The 21,941-nt window shown below is 33.1% G+C and overlaps 2 protein-coding genes and 1 long non-coding RNA gene across 5 annotated transcripts in view; 2 read left to right on the top strand and 1 right to left on the bottom strand.

Annotated features, from left to right (window-relative positions):
• The first annotated feature begins 53 nt into the window (after positions 1–53).
• LOC111425005 (enhancer of yellow 3) lies at positions 54–8,887 on the top strand. The gene is made up of 5 exons (XM_023058752.2): positions 54–5,116; positions 5,560–5,892; positions 7,773–8,004; positions 8,058–8,509; positions 8,569–8,887. The coding sequence occupies exons 1-5, from the start codon at positions 212–214 to the stop codon at positions 8,785–8,787; spliced, it is 6,141 nt and encodes a 2,046-aa protein (XP_022914520.2). The 5' UTR covers positions 54–211; the 3' UTR covers positions 8,788–8,887.
• A 4,796-nt stretch (positions 8,888–13,683) lies between these two features.
• LOC111424990 (myofilin) lies at positions 13,684–19,684 on the bottom strand. 3 transcript variants are annotated; one of them, XM_023058739.2, is made up of 6 exons: positions 19,487–19,684; positions 18,649–18,772; positions 18,349–18,591; positions 14,585–14,853; positions 14,234–14,525; positions 13,684–13,785 (listed from the first exon to the last, which is right to left on the bottom strand). In XM_023058739.2, the coding sequence occupies exons 2-6, from the start codon at positions 18,737–18,739 to the stop codon at positions 13,772–13,774; spliced, it is 909 nt and encodes a 302-aa protein (XP_022914507.1). In that variant the 5' UTR covers positions 18,740–18,772; positions 19,487–19,684; the 3' UTR covers positions 13,684–13,771. The 3 variants fall into 3 exon arrangements, with proteins under 3 accessions (XP_022914507.1, XP_022914508.1, XP_071056336.1); XM_023058740.2 differs by having other exon boundaries at positions 14,441–14,525; XM_071200235.1 differs by lacking the exon at positions 19,487–19,684 and adding an exon at positions 19,354–19,454.
• The window catches only part of LOC111424993 (uncharacterized), a 46,368-nt gene continuing 41,714 nt past the window's right edge, over positions 17,288–21,941 (top strand). Inside the window, exon 1 of the long non-coding RNA XR_011641963.1 lies at positions 17,288–17,375. This is a non-coding gene — a long non-coding RNA (uncharacterized lncRNA). The remainder of the gene's footprint in view (positions 17,376–21,941) is intronic.

Genomic DNA, 21,941 nt, shown 5'->3' with positions numbered 1-21,941 from the left:
ATGAAAGTAATTTCTTAGTGACTACTGTGACTAGTGACATTTTGTGTCTAGCAGTTGGTATAATAAGTTTGACAACTGTGCGTCTCTTCGCTCAGAAAACTTAAAAAATGTCAAGCATAAAACGAAGTGTTAATGTGACAAAAAAGTGGGAAAATTGTTAATTTAAGTTTAAAAATCTTAGTGAAAACTCGGTTTCGAACGTTTATAAACGATGGAAACGACTGAAAATTCGTCCGCGTCTGCGGAGTTAACCTCAACTTTAACTGACAGCAACGACGCTACCCAAACTTTAACCGGGGATTCGGTCCCCAGTTCTTCCTCAGACGCAAATTTAGGAAGCAGCTATTCAAAAACGATCCAAGACGACCCCATCAGCAGCACATCCGATTCCGTAAGCACTTACAATTTTAACGATGAAAAAGAGGATTTTTTCTCTTCAGATTTAAATATCGAAAATATTCGCACGGAGAAGATTAACGAGGACGTCGAAGACATCGCCACCGACTTGGAGAATTTATTAGGCGAGACGAGCAACGACTATTTGATTCCCCTTAATAAAAATAAAGAAAAAGGTGTGTCCACATCACCCACTAATATAGATGGAAATGACGATAACAAAATAGCCGAGAATCAAGAGGTTGATTCTACCAATAAAAAATACATTAAAAATGATGAGATTAAGGATCAAAAAGAATCAACAACGTTAGATTCTACATCGTGCTCAGAAAGTAACATTTTAGAAAATTCTTTAAACGAAGGAACAAATTTAGATGTAAATGGTAAAATTATTGATGTTAATTTAGTTAATGTAAGAAATGATGATAAATTAGGCGGGGAAAAAGTTGTAGGAAGTTCTGAATATGTTAATTTAGAATCGGAAGTTAATTTAAATGATGCTGGGAAGGAAGAAATTGAAAAATCTTCTATTGAAGATAAAGAATGTCCAAAAGAAGCTCAAGAAAGTTTAATGGAAAGTCAAGAATGTTTAAAAGATGGTCAAGAATGTCCTAATGAAGTTCAAGAATGCCCCAATGAAGTTCAAGAATGCTCAAAAGAAGTTCAAGAATGTCCAAAAGAGGTTCAAGAATGTTTAAAAGAAGTTGAAGAAGTAAATAAAGCACAAAATGATGCTAAGGAAATTAATTTCGTACAAAATGAGACAGAGGAAATAGAAAAAGTATCAGAAGAGGTTCAAGAAGTTGTTAAAGATAAGAAAGATGATGAAGTTAATGATATACAAGTTCAAGAATCAGAAAATGTTTTGTTACCGGAAATTTCTCTTGAATGTAAAGAGAATGAGATTGTTGAAAAAAAAGATAAAAATGAAATTGAGGTTGAAAGTCAAATTAAAATGGTAGAGGAAGAAGTTGAGATGAAGCCAGTGTTGGAAAATAATGAATTGAAGGAAATTAATGAAAAAAATCCAGAAACTTTAAAAATGGATCAATTAAATGAATCTGATGAGAAACTTGATGATAATAAACAGGTTGAAAGTGAAATAAGTCAAGAAAATGAATCTGACAGGAAATTAGATGATAAGCAGGTTGAAAGTGAAATAACTCAAGAAAATGAAGCTGAGAAGAAACTTGATGATAAACAGGTTGAAGATGAAATAAGACAAGAAAATGAATCTGACAGAAAATTTAATGTTAAACAGGATGAAAGTGGAATAAGTCAAGAAAATGAATCTGACAGGAAACTTGATGATAAACAGGTTGAAAGTGAAATAAGTCTAGAAAATGAATCTAACAGGAAAGTTGTTGATAAAGAGGTTGAAAGTGAAATAAGTCAAGAAAATGAATCTGACAGGAAACTTGATGATAAACAGGTTGAAAGTGAAATAAGTCAAGAAAATGAATCTGACAGGAAACTTGATGATAAACAGGTTGAAGATGAAATAAGACAAGAAAATGAATCTGACATGAAACTTGATGATAAACAGGTAGAAAGTGAAATAAGTCAAGAAAATGAAAAGATTGAAGTAGTTGTTTCATCAGAAAGTGGAGAAGTTTCAGAAATTGATCAAGTTGATGATAAAAAAGTTGAGTTAGAGGCTGAAATCAAACCATGTGAGCCTTTTGAGGCAGATTTAATACCTTTAGAAAGTGGTGAACCTGTAACAGAGAGTTCTGATGATTTTAAAGAAAGTAAAAAAATTGAGGAAGTTGAATCAACTCAAAGTGGAGAAATGGATTTACAAGAATCTGATGTTCCAAATGAAGTTGATGATAAGATTGAAGACAAAAAGGTGGTATTGGAAGATGTTGCTGAATCAGAAAATGTTAATGTGGATTCTAAATTAGTTAACATTGAGGAAGTTTTGATACAAAGAAAAGATGAAGTGAAGGAAAAGGAAAAAATGGAAGAAAAATTGGTTGAATCAAGTGAAAATGTTCAAGAAAAAATTGAAAATATTAATGAGAAAATTGAAAATGTTCAAGAAATGGAAGTTGAGAATGTATCAGAAGTAATTAATGAGACAATTCAGTCCAAAAATGTTAACAATGATGAGAATTTGTTGATTAAAACGGTAAATGAAGATGAAAAAAGTGAAAAGATGACAATAACAAGTATTATTGAAGAAGCTATTCAGGAAGAAATGGATAAAGTCGAAATTGTAAGCATCCCAGAAATAGTTGAAACCGAAAATCCTCAAAATGAGATCAAAATTCCTGATGAATCTCAAAGTTTAGTATGCACCATTGAAAATACTGAGGTAAATGATCAAACAACCTCTGAAGCTGTTCCAGAAAATATTAATATTGAACAAGAAATAATTAAAGAGGAAGAAAAAGTAATTGAAGTACCTCAAATACTAGAAGAAACTGATTTAAAACTGGTTGATGAACAGAAAGAAAGTGATAAAGTTGAAACTGAAAGTTTAATACAAAAAGTCCTTGAATTGAAGGAAAATAAAATAGAAATTGTTGAAGAAAAAGAATTAGATACTAAAAATTTCCAAGAGAAAATTGAATCAGAAGAAATTATTGAATTAAATAATTCCGAAAACGTTGAATCTTCTCAAATATGTGATGAAAATCAAAGACAAGAAGATACTTTAACGATTCAAGATAATGAAATTCCAATGAAATCAGATGATTCTGATTTAAAACAAGATGAATCGTATAATACACAATCTGAAATAGTCCAAGAAAAAATTAAGTCAATTTCAGTGATTCCAGATTCTTTAGATGAGGGGAATATAGCTGCTTTAGCGATTTGTGAGCCATCGAATATGGAATATTATCACATTGATTTGACTCAAACTGATAATAAATCAGTTGTGGATACCCCAGTTATTGAATATGAGAAAGATATTGAGTCAGTTCATGTTGAGGAGAGAATTAGATATCCAACAGCTGATGATACTGAAGTGATCGCAACGGCAGCTGCTTTAACAGCGAATCAAACTCAAAGTGATGAAATGAAAATTGAGGTTAATAAAGATGTAAATAAAGATAATTTAGAAATATTAGATATTGAAGAAGAGAATGTTGTAGTGCAACATATAATTGAGACGACGAAGATAAATAAATCGTCGCGAAATAAATCAATGATCGAACAAGAATCGCAAAAATCAAATTTGCTTCCTCAAATATCATCGCAATCTTGTTCACAAATTCAACCTTTGGTGATTGATGTTGAGTCACCTGTAATTGAGGGTAAAGAGGAGGAAGTTTTAACCCCTCAATATAGTTCTAAAATGTCAACGAAAGAAGTGTTAAAACTCACAATAACAAAACATAAGATTGATAGTCCTAAAGAAGAAGATTCGATTTTGAAAATATACGACCCGAAAGATCAAAAAAGTCAAAAAAAAGATGTGATTCCCAAGTTGATAATAAAACCCGTTCGCCCACAAAGCCCCCAAATTGACGAGCAAGAACAATCGATTCCAAAATTATTAATTAGAAATATGAGTCCAAATCGACCGTGTAGCCCAAAAGTTAAACATCAAAAAATCGAAACCTCCTCATCGTCATCGTCACTTAAAGTCACGATTAAACCGGTTGTTAAAACGATCAAAAACGACGAGGAGAATTTTACCCCTAAAATAACGATAAAACCGATTGTTAAACCCGAAGATGAACCTAAAATTAGTCCAAGAATTACAATAAAACCTTTAATTCGACCGGATGATGATTCAAAAGATTACAAGGATTATAAAGATTACAAAGATTTGAAAGATTTAAAAGATGATGATCGTTCTCATAGTCCCAGAATTACAATAAAACCAATTAAAGGGGATGATGGGAAAATGTTAAATGAAGAAATGGTGCATAGCCCAAGAATTACAATAAAGCCGATTAAACCCCCTGATGATGAAGAATGTTCCCCTAAGATCACCATAAAACCTTTAATAAAACCCCAAGAAGAAGATCGGCACGAAAAAAAAGAAGGGAGTCCTAAAATTAAAATTAAACCGATTGTAAAACCGGTTGATGAAACGTTAGAATCAATCGATTTCGAGGATCAAATAAAACAAGAACGAATTGTTTTAAAAATTAACACTAAAGAGAGTCGAAAAAGAGAAGCTAGCGAAGAAATCGAAAAATTGGCGAAAATAAAATTAAAATTTTCTAAAGAAGGGGGTCACGCCCATATAGTTTCCGATCAAAAATTAAAGAGGGGGTCGGAACAATCACATGACAGCGAAACTAAGCGTGCTAAAATTGATTTGATTGATTTGCCTAGTTTTAGTGAGAAAGAAATCGAAGTCAAAGATAACACATCAATCGTTGAAGACCCGATCGATGCGATTCCCACCTTTCAAATTAACACCCAATCCCAACAAAAACAAAACTTGCAACCGCAAGTTCAAAGTCAAATTGTTGCGATTCCGCCGGTTGTTGTGCCGCCGCCGCCTCGAAAACGAGGACGACCCAGAAAAATTCCGCTGGTTGTTCGGGAAGAATTTAAAGATCCGAAAGATGAAGAAACGGAAGTGACGACGCCGGTCGTTGAAGATACCGGAAGGCCTAAACGTAGTTGTAGGGGGCCGTCCGTTTGTACGACGCTCGGGATCAAACCGAGAAAACCTCGCGGAGGTGGAGCTGGGACGAGAGGCAGGGGAAGAGGTAGGGGCTCGAGAGGAGGCTCTAGAGGTGGGAATAGGGTGAGTTGAAAGTGGAAAATAAACCTTAAAATTAAAAAAGTTAAAAAAAAAATAAATAAAATTAATTAAAAAAGAGGAAACATTAAACGTATGTTATTTAAATTTTTTTTGAATCATTTATTTATCTAAAAATATCGTATATACATCTCTTTCTGATTTCCCACGTGCAGTGCCTAGAGTGATATTTATAGAAAAAAGTGGGGTACCCCACGATGCGATTTTATTTACAAAATTTTATTTTTAAAGCCTCGTTTCTAAGCTCACACATACGTTTAATAATATGTTTAATTTTATAATCGTACATTATTAATCAAAAAAAAAAATACACATATATATATATAAATAAGACCCTACGTGCAAGAATAAAATAAAAATGCCAACAACACCGCCTTCCAAAAATTGACTGAACTGAAACTGACATTTGGATTTTTGTGTGAATGCAGCAGCAAAGAGTGTCGACGAGATCAAAGCTGCTGCTCGAAGAAGAAATCGTCGAGACATCCGATTACAGGCGACTGGCTGTGGACGAAATTATCGAAATACCGGACGATGATCCGAAAGAAGAAGAGCACCCTCCTCAACCCTTGCCTCCAACGCATCATCATCATCATCGAGAAGTAATTGAGTCACCTCCTGGCGTTGACGATACCGGCAATACAGAAAGTGTGACCGGTGAGAAAATTTCTTCAGATGGCGGCAGCGATGTTGTACTCATTGAGGAAGAAACGAGGATGAGTGCTGATATTCATTCCAGTAGGGCTCATACACCAGCTAAAGTAAGTAATTTTTTTGATATTAATAAAATTCATTAAACTTTATAAATATTATAAGAAAAATTCAAAGTTGTTACTACTTAAACAATCTAGTTTAAATCGGGAGAGGAAGTGTTTGATATATGTAGTTTTGATGTGGTTATTGGGAATTTATACTATTTTTAAATGTAAGTACTTATTCAATTATTTATTTTTTACGTTAAATAACTTTACGACAAGTTATTGGGTATCAAGATGAAAATAATATAAGAAAATGCGAAAATAAACGTTTTCGTATTACTTGGGAGGAATGTTTCTCATTTAGAAGAAGAAAATTTCCATACTTTTAAAAGAATATGGAGAACCAAGCCGAAAATTACCTTCAAGATTTAAGATAGCATTTAGCACTCAAACTCTCAATTAAACAAACATCAATTCAAACTCGGTCTGTTTGTATGGCCTATTATCACCGTTAAATGTATAAAGACGTTTATGAACATTATTAGACTTCATCTAACATCCCTAGCTTGTTTAGAAATGTATTCCTCGTTATTACGGGCCACTGCTCTCTAGTTTCTCCACCTAGTCCATATATTTCGTCTTTGGCCTTCCTCTCAATCTCTGTCCTACCGGTGTTTGTCTATCTATTTGTTCCGTTCATTCCACTTTCATCATTCGTGTGCTACACATATGCTATCCATCTCAGTCTTTCAATTTTTTATAGTTACTATATCCGGTTCCTTGTATTTTTGATACAGTTCATGGTTAAAACGTCTGCGTCACTGTCCCTGTTCTTGGATTCCTCTATATATGTGTATAAGTATCTTCTTTATAAGGTCATATTTAGAAGCAGGGATGATTGGGTGAAGGGCGAGCTTCATCTTAAAAGAGGAGCCCTTGCCTGGTACACCGATGCTTCAAAGACAGTTGGAACCAAATAGCCGCATTAAATTGCCCCTCAGCTCGGACATAACCATTTTTCAAGTTCTTGCTATAACCTCTGCACCATTTTGAACCTAGAAAAGGGACAGAAATGTGCATTGATAAACATTTTCACGGACAGTCGGGCCGCCCTAAAGGTAATTCAGGCCCACACGTGTGTGATTTCGCTTCTACCATATCTATCTTAGTTCTATGACGTCCATATGATCGGCATATGCCAGTATTTGTACACTCTTATTTATATTTGTCCCTCTTTTATTAATACTCGCTTGTCTTATAGCTTTTTTTGTGAAATTAAAGGGTTGATAATGGATTTCCTTGTCGCAAACCCGTATGTGTTGTGAGATAGGTCGTTTTGTATTCGTATTTGGCATTCTACTTGGGACAGTGTTAGCTTTACTTAGAAACGTTTTTTCATTAAATGTCAAAATTTTTTCTCTGCCATTTAATTTTATATGACATTTCTTATCAGCACCACCTATTTACACAAAATTCAATTAATCTATGTAGATATAAAAACATTTGTTCAAATTTATTATCATTAAAAAGTTTTCCAGTTTTATCTTCTCATTTCCCTTATAACGAACATGTTAACATTAACATAATTCCAATTTTTTAAAAATTATCATATTTTATTCTATTGCGTTTACATTTCTGATTGAATTATTAAGATGTCGCTGTTGGGAATAAATTAATCTTGTTAATTATTAATGTGTTATCTAATGTATAATTAAAGCCCATATTTATATTAATTTGAATTAAGATATCGCTATTCATAATAAATTGATCTTGTTAATTATTAATATGTTATCTAATAATTAAAGTCTACGTTTATATTAATTTGAATTTACCGCGCCTCTTTAACTTAAATTTCCACCGATAGATGGCGGAGTATATTTTGTATTAATAAATTTGACATTTAAAATTAACCACTAAATTAAATGCAAATTATTTATTTTTAGGTTCTTGCTGTTGCTGATATCGATGATACCCAAAGTTCCGTTCAAAGCACTGCAACTACCGAAAGTGTTAAAGTACGAAAAGGTAGCCGGCTTGAAGTTCACCCGGAACAAGATGACATCATATCCCCTGATCAACTTGCTGAATATTATTGGAGCGGATCCGGGCCTTACATGATCCAGGAACAAGTTGCCCAATTTTTAGGGATAAAATCTTTTAAACGAAAATATCCAGGTAATGTTTATTAATTTTTATTTAATAAATTTTTAACGATTATTAATTTGTAGGTATTCAAAGAAGACCTGTTGATATGCAAGAAAGGGATTTTATAAGGGAAAGTTGTTTAGCTTCGGAAGCAATGTGCGATATGGGATTAACAGCTGTGGCGAGTGCGGATATTTTAGATATTATGTACTCGGATTTTCAGCCAAAATACGAGGAGTATTGTAAACATCAGCGTGATCGACACACTAAAGACATCATCAATAAACAAAAAGCGCTTAATTTAGTTGTAAGCCAAGAGAAGAGTAAACACGATTTAACCCAACAAGCGATGCAATCGGCTGCGTCTTGGAACCTGTCGTTTAATCGTACAAGAAAGGAGGATCGTAAAGCTTGTATGGATTTGCAAACTTTTACTATTAATTATCCGAAAGGGAGATTTAAAGTTTTGGATAAAGGAAAAGTTGGGAGTTATCCAATCGCTTTGGTTCCTGGGCAATACACCGATCATTATAAAGTAAAATGTTTATTAAGGTTGCGATTTTATAATTAATTTTGTTTTTTTTTTTTAAATAGGAGTATTCTCCAAATGAAATATATAATTTACCATTAAATACAATGATGAATCAAACTTTATCGATTGTTCGTGATGATGATGACAGCCAATCGGATGGTTCAGGTTCAGATTCAGATACGACGAGTTCCGATTCGGATAGTTCCAGTTCGGATTCATCGGATGAAGATTGTAATTTATGCACGAATCAAATGGGTCCTCGGAAAGTGAGTGCGAATTAATTAAAAAAAAATATGAAATTCTCAAAGTGAGCCGAAACAAGTATGTACAGTATTATTTTTAATTATTAATCTCTTAATGCACATCTTTGGGACCTTCGCCGGCCGTAAATAAGTGCGTGAAGTGGTTGAATATTTTTTTTTATTTTCGATGAAAATATTTGCTGCAATGTAATCTCGGTAGGTGTAAAACTTAAAGCTTTATCTAATGATTATGATTAGTTGATTTAGGAGGATAAGTGCTTTTTTTACGCGAGGTTGTATATAAATTAACAAATAGTGTCAGGTAATAAAAATAGAATTTAAGTTAAAACATAAACATAGAGGTTGACTGTATTTTTTATGTACTCTGATCTTGGGGTTATGTTTAAGGAATTTCATTAATGGAATAGTTTTGGATTAAAACTTTATATTATTGCGTTGATTTTGTAATAAAATGTATTCTTATTCGTAAATGAAAGGAATATTTTTTTAAATTTTTCCTACGATTTTCACATCCATAAAATATTCCTATAATTTTATGTCCCATGATCATTTTGGCAAACCTATCTTGGCTGGTGATACGGTATACAGTGCCCAACAAAAGTATTCCAGTACGTACAGTGTGTTAATTTATTATTGTATAAAGTATGCAACCAATATCACAAATTGGTATTGCAACGCGACGAAAGTTCCTAAAAACGATCGCGAGAAAAATACAAAGCGTACTATAATCTCAACAATAACGTTCGATCAGCTGTCAACATCTGGTTACTATACTCTGTTTTTAAACCAGGAGGAGTAAACGCGAAAGTCAGATTTACACTAGGAAAATATCACTAGATATTTTGGCGGTAAATTTAAATTAATAATTATTATTATTTATTTATTTACTTATTATTGTATTTATTTTCGTTTGTTATCGTCAACACTAAACATACAAATTAACATTGAAGTTATGAGTGTATTTATTTCAAAATATAATAAAGAAGGGTTTAAGAATGACACGAAACTGTCGAATTGTCAATAACCTAACCTTCAAATTCAAAATCAAAATTCAAAATTGCCTGTGTGAACCTTCCTCGCATTCAACCAATCACGTGCAAGGTCACTCTGGTATCAAATTTAAAATACTCCTCCTGGTTTAAAAACAGACTATAATTGTCAAAGAAAACTTCAAGGTATAATTAATGTTTGTAAACAAAACTAACCTTACCTAACATTCCTTCACGCTATAATTGACAGTACAAAAGAAAACGTCACGCTATAATTGCCATTACTAATTGCCAAAGAAAACTTCATGGTATAATTAATGTTTGTAAACAAAACTAACCTTACCTCACATTCCTTCACGCTATAATTGACATTACAAAAGAAAACTTCACGCTATAATTGCCATTACAAATTGCCAAAGAATACTTCATGGTATAATTAATGTTTGTAAACAAAACTAACCTTACCGAACATTCCTTCACGCTATAATTGACATTACAAAAGAAAACTTCACGCTATAATTGCCATTACTAATTGCCAAAGAATACTTCATGGTATAATTAATGTTTGTAAACAAAACTAACCTTACCTAACATTCAGCGTCTGAAGACACAGGGCTAAACCCGAAATTTAAAAATATACAACTTAGCGCTGAATAACAATTAAAACTAGAACTAACACTTGCACTAGAACTATACTCTGTTTTTAAACCAGGAGGAGTAAACGCGAAAGTCAGATTTACACTGGGAAAAATCACCAGAAAATATCACTAGATATTTTGGCGGTAAATTTAAATTAATAATTATTATTTATTTATTTACTTATTATTATATTTATTTTCGTTTGTTATCGTCAACACTATACATACAAATTAACATTGAAGTTATGAGTGTATTTATTTCAAAATATAATAAAAAAGCTTTGATTATATATAATATGGATTGAGCTAACTGAATATATCTACTAACAAAAATGTGGCTCAAGGTGAATAGACGCAGATGGAAAGCGATAATGTGAAAGTGTAACAAAGATAGACATACGAACATAAGATACAGTAACATAAGATAAAGTAACATAAGATAGACGGGCGCATGCGCACAAAAGTGTCAAACCTCTTCCATTTGACGTTTATCGTTTTGTTGTGTCACAGCCAGTCACACCGTTATGTTTAAAAATGTTTCGAGTGCAAAGTTCGCGATAATACAGTTTCACATCACCTGTAAGTATTATAAATGTTACTTCTAATTGATAGTTTTTTATCTTATAAATTAACGCACGCCCATTATATGTCAGTACGCTTCTATGTCTATCTCGGTTCGATCACCTTTCGCAAGCTATCTCTCTCGTTGGCTCAATCCATATCATATATAATCAAAGTAAAAAAGGGTTTAAGAACACAAAATATACAATAATGACACGAAACTGTCGAATTATCAATTACCTAACCTTCAAATTCAAATTCAAAATTACCTGTGTGTGAACCTTCCTCGCATTCAACCAATCACGTGCAAGGTCAATCTGGTGACAAATTTAAAATACTCCTCCTGGTTTAAAAACAGAGTATAATTTAAAATTATGCAAGCTACCACTACATATTGAGATATGCAGCCAATTTTACACAGGTTACGTAGGTTACGATAATTAATTAACACAGTGTGTTTCATATGGGCATGACAAAATGATGAGCAGCTTCAAGTTGAGATAATCATATTCAATGAGCTTCGGCTGTAAACCATCTCGGCTTAATTATCGTTATAATATGATCAGTTTTAGGTTAATACAGTCTTAATCACAGAGCCTCACTCGCAAGCGACTAATTTATTCAAAACATGAGACCGAGACATTTCATTATGATACTTAATTTTAGGATAATTTAATCTTATTCACCGAGCCTCGACCGCAAACAACCTCGACATAATTAGTCAAAACATCTCCTTTCCCCTTATATGTATTTCTGAGAAGCTTGTATATTACGATATACAGAGTGTTGAAAAAGTTTCCGTCTTCTTTTTTTAATGAATTGACTTTTACATTGTGATTTATTGTTTTTTCCGTTAATTTTATTGGATTCCTCATGTAATGTTGTTCCTAAACACAACGCAACCCGGAGTGTTCGATCAGGAAAATGGTAAACTAGCTAAGCATCAGTATCGATTCGCCTGATCGCTGGTGCTCATTTATTAAAAGTTCTTTTAACCGTTGAGATGATTTTTACGATTAAGTCGCTTCGCAACCACCAAAACCAATGTTAATTACTCAAGAACCTTCTATGATGGTTTGCTACGCCATGAAGAAAAGGATTCATTCTTCAGCAAGACGGTGTCGTCACACTTGTCGGTCCATCTTAGACCAAAAAATCTCATGAACACGATACGCCACTGTAGAAACGCTTAAAACGACTTTGGTACTCGCTGTGTGGTTGTAACAACCTGTTGAAATATTTAAAAGAAGGACTCGACATTTTTTGACACTTGTATGTACTAAATTTTTGGCGGGCGCTATTTCTACAGTCATCGACAACGATCTGGTAACGTCGCTTGCTTCGCCACAGAATAACAGTAATTATGGTTATTCTGAGGTTATGCCATGTGTCGTAGATCTAGCAACGTTGCTTCCACAGCCGATGATATGAGAAATAAAACTAAAACTAGAAATTTTCGGGTAATCCGGGAATCCGTAACACGATTTCGAATGCTATGTTAGAACTTCCTTCAGAAATAAGTTCTAAGTGACGTTATGGCCTATTCAGAAAGAAACAAAGCGAGCGACGTTGCCAGATCGTTGGTTGTCAATGTCATTTCTTACATTACTTTTAAAATCAAATTGATCTTAGTAGGAATGATTAATGTTTTGATTAATGACACATGTCAGAAGACTAAATACTGTTAATGGAAAACCGGAAACTGCTATAGAAGACTAAATTTTACTGGCAGAAGACTAGATACTGCTGAGAAAGAACTACGTTGCTGCTTATATAGTTCTAAATACCAGAATATGTTGGCAGAAGATTAGGCACTGTTAATGGAAGACTAAATATTACAAATAGGAGACTGAAGACTAGATACTGTTAATGAAAGACTAAATAATGCTGGCAAAAAACTAGACCCTGCTGGCAGAGAACTAGATTTTGCTTACAGAAGACTAGATTCTGCTGACAGAAGACAAAAATCTTCAGGCAACAGAGTATGTATTGAGTTGACAGAGGATTAGATATTGTTAAAGGAAGACTAATTACTGTTTAAAGTATTGAAAGCGAGCGACGTTGCCAGATCGTTGATTGTCAATGTCACGAGTTCGCCTATCTCTCTTTAACGCTGCTTTGACAGCCGATGATATCAGAAATAAAACTAAAACTAGAAACTTGCGGGTGTTATGCCAGTTTCAAAACCATCCTGGTTTCTATATACATATTCGTTTCGAATATCATGTTATTTACTTACATTATTTAAAAAGAAACGAAGGGAGCGACGTTGCCACATCGTTGGTTGTCAATGTCATGAGTTCGCCTATCTCACTTTAACGATTTACATTATCGGCCATGATAAATTTGTCAAGTTGTAAGAGGAGAAATTAATTGGATTAAAAGAAAAACTAATTAATTGTAAATAATTTATTTGGTGACATGCCTAAGGGATCAAAATAAAAACATATTTTCTCTCAATTAATCTGCACTTCTAAGGAACATTTTACCTATTACGTTTGGGGGGGTGGAATGCGAGACACGTGTTTCATTCGAACGGTAAAACCCAAAGAAGTGCAGTCGTAATTTGTAATAATAACATTTTTGCCGTTTATGTTAAAAGATTTTAGCATTTTTATCTTATTTATTAACATGATTTTTTTTTTCAATTTTGTTTAGTTTACAGTTTTAATAATTTTTTTATCCTTTTAGTTGTTTTTAAAATTAAATTATAAATAGCTGCTTGCTTAATCTTGCCGCAATTCGTGGTGTTTCGTTTTAAACAATTCTTCGTCGATTTTTGGTTGAACTTTAAGTTGCAGTAAGAAGATGCACTTAGAAGACAGCCGCTGAAAAATCAAATAAATCAAATTAATCGTTTGGTTTTTAATTAACGTTTAAAGTGAGTTAGTAATTTAGAAAATTTGTTTTAAAAACACAAAAATAAATAGTAAAAAAACGATTTACATAGAGGACAGCTGAAAAGGGACAAATTTTCTATCTCTAAGATAAGAGAAAAAAAGGGTAAAAGTAAATTTTGGGGAATCAATTCAATTTTACTTACCCAAAAATGAAACTCTTTATGATTTTGGTGTTAGAATAAAGCGACCCGTGCCTAAAGTTGCTGTCCGATTTCCAAAATTTGATTCAAAAAAAATTCTGCGATGGTGTTTAGTGAATGTTTTTTTATTCTCAATAGACTTTTGTTTTAAGGAAAAAATTTGGAGAAATCGTAATTGATTAAAGAGTCTTTTTGAGAATAAGATGGATTTGAGGAGCCCGTTTAAGAAGACTTACCGAAAGGTCGAATGGGGTGCTTGTCCCAAAGATAGGTCCTCTTCACCGGGGAGAGGTAAGAGTCCCTAAGGTAGAACGGTGGCCTCCACCTGAACAGAGGGTTGTAGGGACGAAGATAGGGCCAATCCCACCACCAGGGATTGCGAACGAAGGAGGAGATGGGACGATAGGGGCTGGGATTCAATAATTCATGATAGAGTCTCTTACTTGGCAGCAGGCCTCCTCGGGTGTAAATCGGTTGACCAGCGTAGTTGTAAGCTACCTCGGATGGCCTTGGGGCGAAATCTCCAACCTAACGCAACGAAAAAGAAAATTAATCAAAATTGATTTAGCTAAAATATTTATTCTTACTTTGATGGGTGTTGGTGATAAGTATCTCGGCCAGTAATTACCGAGCCTATCCAACATTCCCAAACGATCCAAATGATCCAACCAACTGCGGTTGGGGTCAAGCGGAAGTGGTGGTGGTGGTCTCTTGCTGTAGACTAAGTAAAGCGGGTAACGGCTGAATGGATAAGTCGTGTGGAAGATGCTTGGTTCCCTCTTGGAGACACGATCCAAATGATCTTGCCATGCCTTATCAGCGTCAAAAGGGCTCCTTGGTTTTGACACGTGGTATACTAATTTACAAAAGAAAATCGAAATATTTTTTTTTCTAAATCTAAATCTCATTTTAAATTTGTAAATATTTATATTGTTGTTTATTTAGCGTGGAAGCAAAGCTTTTCCAATCACTTCTTCTTTATCCCTCTTTATTTTATTTATTTGTTGAAATTTAAATCATGCATCATTTATGTATATAATTTTGACTACTACCAATACTTGCTTGTCTTAAAAAGCAGTTAAGAGCAGCAGCTAAGCTCATTGTTGTGACAGTGATTGTGACATTATCAAAAAAAAGGAGACAAAAAATCGGTCTTACCTTATTCAAAAAAATCACGTCTTGGATAACGTATCAAAAAAAAAATTTTTTTAATGCCGTTATAATGACATTTATATGGTGATTAATTAGTAATAAGCTTTTTACTTTTTTTTTAATCAATCTCGGAAGATGTGGTGGTGATGTTCTTTCTTGACACTTTTTAAAGAAAAAATATGGATAAAATCACTATTTTAATACATTTTTGTCTAATCATTTTTTTTTCGGGGGAGGAATTAATGGATGTGGTGTGGTTATGGTAAAAGCAACGTGGTGGAGACAACAAAAAGTGAAATTAAAATAAGTCATCGCCCTGGCAATCGCTGGAGCGGGTTAAAAAGCTGCTTTGTAAGCACACTAACGTTAGTTTATGGAATTAATTATCTACTTTGTCAAGTAAAACTGGATTGCACCATTTTATTTTAAAATCGTAGTGTGAAATAAATCCCTTTTTTATTATTTATAATAATCAAGCGTTTCTACATTAACAAACTTGTTGTTGAGGTTTTGATTTGATGATGATTGACATCCGGTTGGGGTTTGGAGTTCGAACTTTTCGTTCATATCATGCTTCAGCTATAGAGTTTTCACTGACTCTTGGATGATTTCAGTTCTAGGTCTTTCTAGGATACTTTCTAGGTCTAGTGTTAGTTTTAGTGTTAGTTCAATAAAAATATGCCACATAGTGATATCTTATGTTAAATAGCGCTACCTGTCCCTGCCACTAGAACTAACATTAGATCTACAACTAGAAACATTCAGTCCACTCTTGTTTGCATTAATGGTTTATGTCATTAACATCTTGCTGATGTAATTCTTTTCCATAGATTTTTACTCTGTGAACCTCCTCCTGGTGTCCCCTGTTCGCCAATTCGTCAGCTTTTTCGTTTCTACTCCCATATGCCCCGGTACCCCATACCAGTGTGATATCAATATCTTTCTGATATGCCAAATTTAATAGACTTAAAGCTCCACTGATATAAAGAAGTAATTTCTTTATAAGATTTGGGTTCTTAATACGCTCGAGTGTGCTTCGAGATTCTCCTTTCCAAAGTTAGTGCAAGTGGTTCTTCTGCATTCTTCATTCTCCAATGAAGGGATAAATCCCGCATGAAACACTTTTTGGCTCTTGAACTAGCGAAGCGTCCATATATACGCAATGTGCATCCGACCATGTATTCTTTATGTATTGCTTAAATACCACACCAATCATTCCACAGTTCTTAAGCATTAATATGATCCAGGGACAAATGTTATCATCGGTACTGTTGAGGTTATAAATGCAACGTCAATGTCAGTGATTCGAATGAAGTTCGTTTCAAATGCGTCCATTTTTCATCATAATTCAAAATCGTCACATATTAATTTTCCAAATTTGAAATTTTTAAACGCAATTACAAACTATGTCGTTGTATGAAATTTTTAGCGTTGAAAATTCAAAATCTTATAAATATTAACGAATTGAAATGAATGACGCGACTTGACGCTAATTACATTGACAGCTAGCGCCATCTATTGATAAATCCCGAATTTACTTTTACAAATTTGTACACCCTTTTTTTTTGATATCTGTCAATCTTAAATTTTCTTTGTATTACGATTAAGATTAATAATGCGCTCTTTACGTTTATTTTAGTTCAATTATTTGCGTATTAATGTAAAACTAAAAATTATTAATATACAAAAAATTGATTTGACACAAATTTATTTTATAACTTGATATAACAAAATTCCCTGTTAATCTTTCTAATTGTTACCAAATTTGACAGATATAAAAAAAAATTGATTGTTGCAAATATATTTATGAAGTTAATCTTAATCAATGATATTCTCAGGAACATCCAGCTGTTAGCAAAATCGTCCTTTTGACGTAAGTTCTATTTAATCTTCTATTTAATATCTCTTTACATCATCCTCATTTTCTTTATGCAAGAATTTCAATTCTTAATCATCTTTGTTTCAGACTCTTTTTTCATTAAGTTACTAAAGCTTGAATCTGGACCGTTTTGTGATGATGCATCGTTCTAGATAAAAGCAGCAATATGTGTTGAGGACTAAAACTCCAATAACGTCGATTTCTTATCCTGTATCTTCACCTTTTATGACTATTAACCCATTATAGGGTGTTTGCTAAACATCTTTTGGATAGGTTTGGAAATTAAGAACGGAATATCTTTATTAACTAAGAGATAATACTTATATTAGTTAATGTTGAACCAAGGAGTATGTAGTAACATTTTTTCAGATAACTTGCAATGCTATGGACAACTTTTGAAAGTCAAATAGGATCATGAGATTGATTAAATCGTTGTAAATCTTATGCAAATATTGACTAAGAGATAACACTTAATCCTCTCCAAAAGATTGAAACGAAAGACTTCTCGTTGCTTTTATTCCTTAATGGTGAACCAAGGAGTATGTACACAAGCAGTAACATCTTTTCAAACAACTTTCACTGCTATGGACAACTTTAGAAAGTCAAATAGGATCATGACATTGATTAAATCTTATGTAAAACATTATTATGGACAACCAAGAGTTAAATCCGATTGAAATGAGATGAAATCTTTTGCCAAAACGATCAAAAATGAGAATTTTAAACCCATTATATTAGAATCGTAAAATCTAAAAATATATGTGACGTAATATAAACTGTGGCCAAAATCCAAATTTATAGTGTAGCCAAAAACGGGATTTTTTTCATACTTTCTTCTCAAATTTCTTCGAAATAAATTTAAATGTTTTTGGCGTGATCCAGTAGTACTTAAGTAAAAAGATAAAAAATAAGTTTTTTAAAAAGAATCGGCGTGAATATGGAATTACGTGAAGTGCTCAAGCTTTTGCACGGGCAATTAGACATATTCGAGTAGTCTTGTCTTTCAAAACACATTTATTCAAGTATAATTCATGTAATAATAAACAGTCGCCTTATTTACAAATTTTTCGCTAACTAGACACGAGTTTCCACTGGACAAAGAAGTTACAAACTAATTGTAAGAAGTAGTTTTTACACTTATAGAAAATAAATGAATAAATTTAATTAATATTTATCAATCCCACTTCGTCACCGAAGTCGCCGCTGAGTATGGCGTTGATTATATAGAGTAAAGATCTTGTGATTTTACAAATTTTACAATAATAATAAAAGATAATACGAGATTTTTTTCCGAATCTCGAATTTAATGGCCAGACTTACCAGGTCGGTACCTGTCTAAGGTCGAGTAGTTGTGTGGGAAAATCGGTCTGGGTGAGTAGCCGTAAGTATCGCGATGAAGTGGATCATAACGATATCCCGGAACGTGGATGCGTTCTCCCGCGTGAATGGGATCGTCGTAGATCGATTTCGGCCATGTCGAGGAGAACTCGGCGAATTCATTGATCGGTCTGAAGATTCCGCGAGGTCTATAAATCGGGTCGGTTGCCCTAATATCATCAGATCCTATCGCAAAAAAATTATTTTATTTACAAATTCAAAGAGGTCAATTTTTGAACTCACCCTTGAGGGATCTTACAAAAGATTGCCAAAATTTGGCTTTCTTCGAAGCCGTTTCATTCCGGCCTATCATCTCCAGGTGATTTTTGAACATCTTGGCGGTTCTCTATGCGTGTCGGTCGGTCCTCTAAATATTTAAAAAATCAAATTTTTTTGATCAATCAGGTTGATGATGATGCAAGTCGAGGTAACGCTCGCCAAAAGCAAATTTTGGCCCGAACGAATCTATTTTGGTCGATGCCGTTAGAGAAACGACACCCGTAAATTCGTAACGAGTTCATACACGTACAGCAACTTTTTGGCAAAACGTTTTGCTGGCCAAGGTTGGAATGTTCAAAAATAGAGGTTCTCACTCCCACTGTTATTTCAGTTTATTTCATTTTTTTTAACTCCCAAAGTTTACGTTTAAAGATTTCAAACGATTTTCTAATTTTAACTTTTTTGAAAATAAAATTTTAAAAAATGTCTTTGTTGATTGAAAAGATTGATGAACCGATTAAGGTGAGTGACGTCACCGAAAAAGACCTGGGATCACTAATATGGAGCATGGTTATTTATAGCTCACCTCCTATTACAACTGAGTCAAATCAAAGTTACTTAACGAGTTAATTTTGAGTTTGATCAAAAAAATCCAAACTAAAACGATTACCTAACACACAAAATTCAAAATTGATCGAATCGAATCAAAAAATTTTGACATTTACTTACGATAACCAAAAATAAAATTGAAAACTTGAACTAAAACCCGAAAAGAACTTTTTGGACACTGCTTGAAAGCTTTTTATTTTTCTTTTCAAGTCACTGATTTCAAGATAATCTAAAGTTGGTTCTTTCTACTGACCTAAGTGTTCTCTTAACGAGTCGATTGCGGCGACTGTCGTCCAGCACTAAACTGCGATCGAGGCGTCGCGACGCAAGACGTCGAATATGACCACCCCCACCACCGCGCGATACGAACGCCCGCGTTTACAGCCTCTCATCAAAAAACGTCACGACCGCGAGAGAATTTTTGTTTATAACTCCATTCAAGGATCTTATTCCTGTACTTTTGAGGCGCTTCAACATTTTGAAACTCGAACAATTTTCTGTTCTGACGCCAGATCTGAGTAATGCAATTTAAATTAACGAACCAATATTAACTGTCTTAACAGCTACATAATTTCAATATGATGATATGACGCGTGGTGTTGTCAAAATTAGCGTTTTGATGTTCTTAGACTAAAATAGATCTCAATTCACCATACTGCCTGATTGATTTATATCTACATTGATTTTAGACTCTGTATCAGTTTTGCGAAATTCAAGCAATTAGCAACAAACGCCATACATGAAGAAGTAATACCACGGATAACCCGAAACGTTTTTGAGGCTGAACATTTCTTTTGGAATGTCCAAAGACAGTTTTTGAAGGAAGTACATAGTTGCTTTATCAGAATCTCATCAAGATAGTTCTGAGAGTTGATTTTAACCCCTTGATCCACAAAAAGTAGTGACGTGACTCTTTCGAGAACTCATTCGCTTCCTGAACCGTGTACGCAAGAATTTTCAATCATGAATCTTTCATTCATCAGTACAGAGGTTGTCTTTGAGCTCCATGAGAAGCGTTTTAGAAGTTTGTGACATCTCTGGAGGCGTCAAAGTGTGAGTCTTTTGCATCTCGATGCTACAAAATCACAAACCTCCTCTTGGAATTCTGGTGGAAATTGTCCTGTATTGTCATGAGTAAGCTAGAATAATGGCAATACAATCCAAATATGAGATAGATACTTGGAATGGTCTATAATAGTGGTGGAAAAATATATGCCACCTCATTGTAACAATCCCAATATGATATATAAAATCTCTTGTTGCAGTTTTGTCTAGTTTTCTTCTCTTTGCTTGTAATTCATCATCACATTCATTACTAACAGAACTGTTGCTGTTATCACTTTCTATTATTAATTAAAGTATCCTCTTTTTAATGCAAAAAGCCGTTTTGAAAAATCACATTTAGTTTTTGAGAAATAAATTTTTGAAATAATCGAATTCGAATTTTGCAATTTTCGCCGACTCAGTTTTAAAAATTCGTATAAAATCCATTTCTTGGAATATGAGTTTGAAAATTTTCCAAAGTGTTATTAAGAGTGTCCTCTTTCCAATGAACCAACACGTTTTGAAAAATAACTATTAGTTTTCGAGAAAACAATATTTTAAATTTTGATAAAATTTTCGATGTTGCAATTTTCATCGATAACTGTCAAAATTCGCTATAAAATTAATTTCTTGGAGGATCCTTGTGGAAATATCACCAATTATTAATTATAGTATTCTCTTTTTAATGCTAAAAGCTGTTTTGAAAAATTACTTTTAGTTTTTGAGAAATAAATTTTTGAAATAATCGACAATTTTTTCGAATTTTGCAATTTTCGCCGATTCAGTTTTAAAAATTCGTATAAAATCCATTTATGGGAATATGAGTTTGAAAATTTACCAAAGTGTTAATAAGAGTGTCTTCTTTCCAATGAACCAACACGTCTTGAAAAATAACTTTTAGTTTTTGAGAAAACAATATTTGAAGTTTTGATTAAATTTTCGATGTTGCAATTTTCATCGATAACTGTCAAAATTCGCTATAAAATTAATTTCTTGAAGGATTCTGTGGAAATATCACCAATTATTAATTAAAGTATCCTCTTTTTAATGCAAAAAGCCGTTTTGAAAAATCACTTTCAGTTCTTGAGAAATAAATTTTTGAAATAATCGAAAATTTTTTCAAATTTGGAATTTTCGCCGATTAAGTTTTAAAAATTCGTATAAAATCGATTTCTTGGAATATGAGTATGAACATTTCCCAAAATGTTAATGAAAGTGTCTTCTTTCCAATGAACCAACCCGTTTTGAAAAATAACGTCTAGTTTTTGAGAATCCAATATTTGAAATTTTGATAAAATTTCGATGTCGCAATTTTCATCGATAACTGTCAAAATTCGCTATGAAATTAATTTCTTGGAGGATCCTTGTGGAAATATCACCAATTATTAATTAAAGTATCCTCTTTTTAATACAAAAAGCCGTTTTGAAAAATCACTTTCAGTTCTTGAGAAATAAATTTTTGAAATGATCGACAATTTTTTCGAATTTAGAATTTTCGCCGATTAAGTTTTAAAAATTCGTATAAAATCGATTTCTTGGAATATGAGTATGAAAATTTCCCAAAATGTTAATGAAAGTGTCTTCTTTCCAATGAACCAACCCGTTTTGAAAAATAACTTCTAGTTTTTGAGAATCCTATATTTGAAATTTTGATAAAATTTCGA

This window comes from Onthophagus taurus, chromosome 11 (genome assembly GCF_036711975.1).
Source record: "Onthophagus taurus isolate NC chromosome 11, IU_Otau_3.0, whole genome shotgun sequence".
NCBI classification, from domain to species: Eukaryota; Metazoa; Arthropoda; class Insecta; order Coleoptera; family Scarabaeidae; genus Onthophagus; species Onthophagus taurus.
This window is presented reverse-complemented; position numbering and strand designations above follow the sequence as displayed.

Coding starts and splice junctions, on each gene's coding strand:
- LOC111425005 (XM_023058752.2), top strand. CDS start 212: ATGGAAACGACTGAAAATTCGTCCGCGTCTGCGGAGTTAACCTCAACT. Junction 5,117..5,559: donor GCTCTAGAGGTGGGAATAGG/GTGAGTTGAAAG, acceptor GTGTGAATGCAG/CAGCAAAGAGTGTCGACGAG. Junction 5,893..7,772: donor GGGCTCATACACCAGCTAAA/GTAAGTAATTTT, acceptor ATTTATTTTTAG/GTTCTTGCTGTTGCTGATAT.
- LOC111424990 (XM_023058739.2), bottom strand. CDS start 18,739: ATGTTCAAAAATCACCTGGAGATGATAGGCCGGAATGAAACGGCTTCG. Junction 18,592..18,648: donor TTTTGTAAGATCCCTCAAGG/GTGAGTTCAAAA, acceptor TTTTTGCGATAG/GATCTGATGATATTAGGGCA. Junction 14,854..18,348: donor CTTAGACAGGTACCGACCTG/GTAAGTCTGGCC, acceptor TTTGTAAATTAG/TATACCACGTGTCAAAACCA.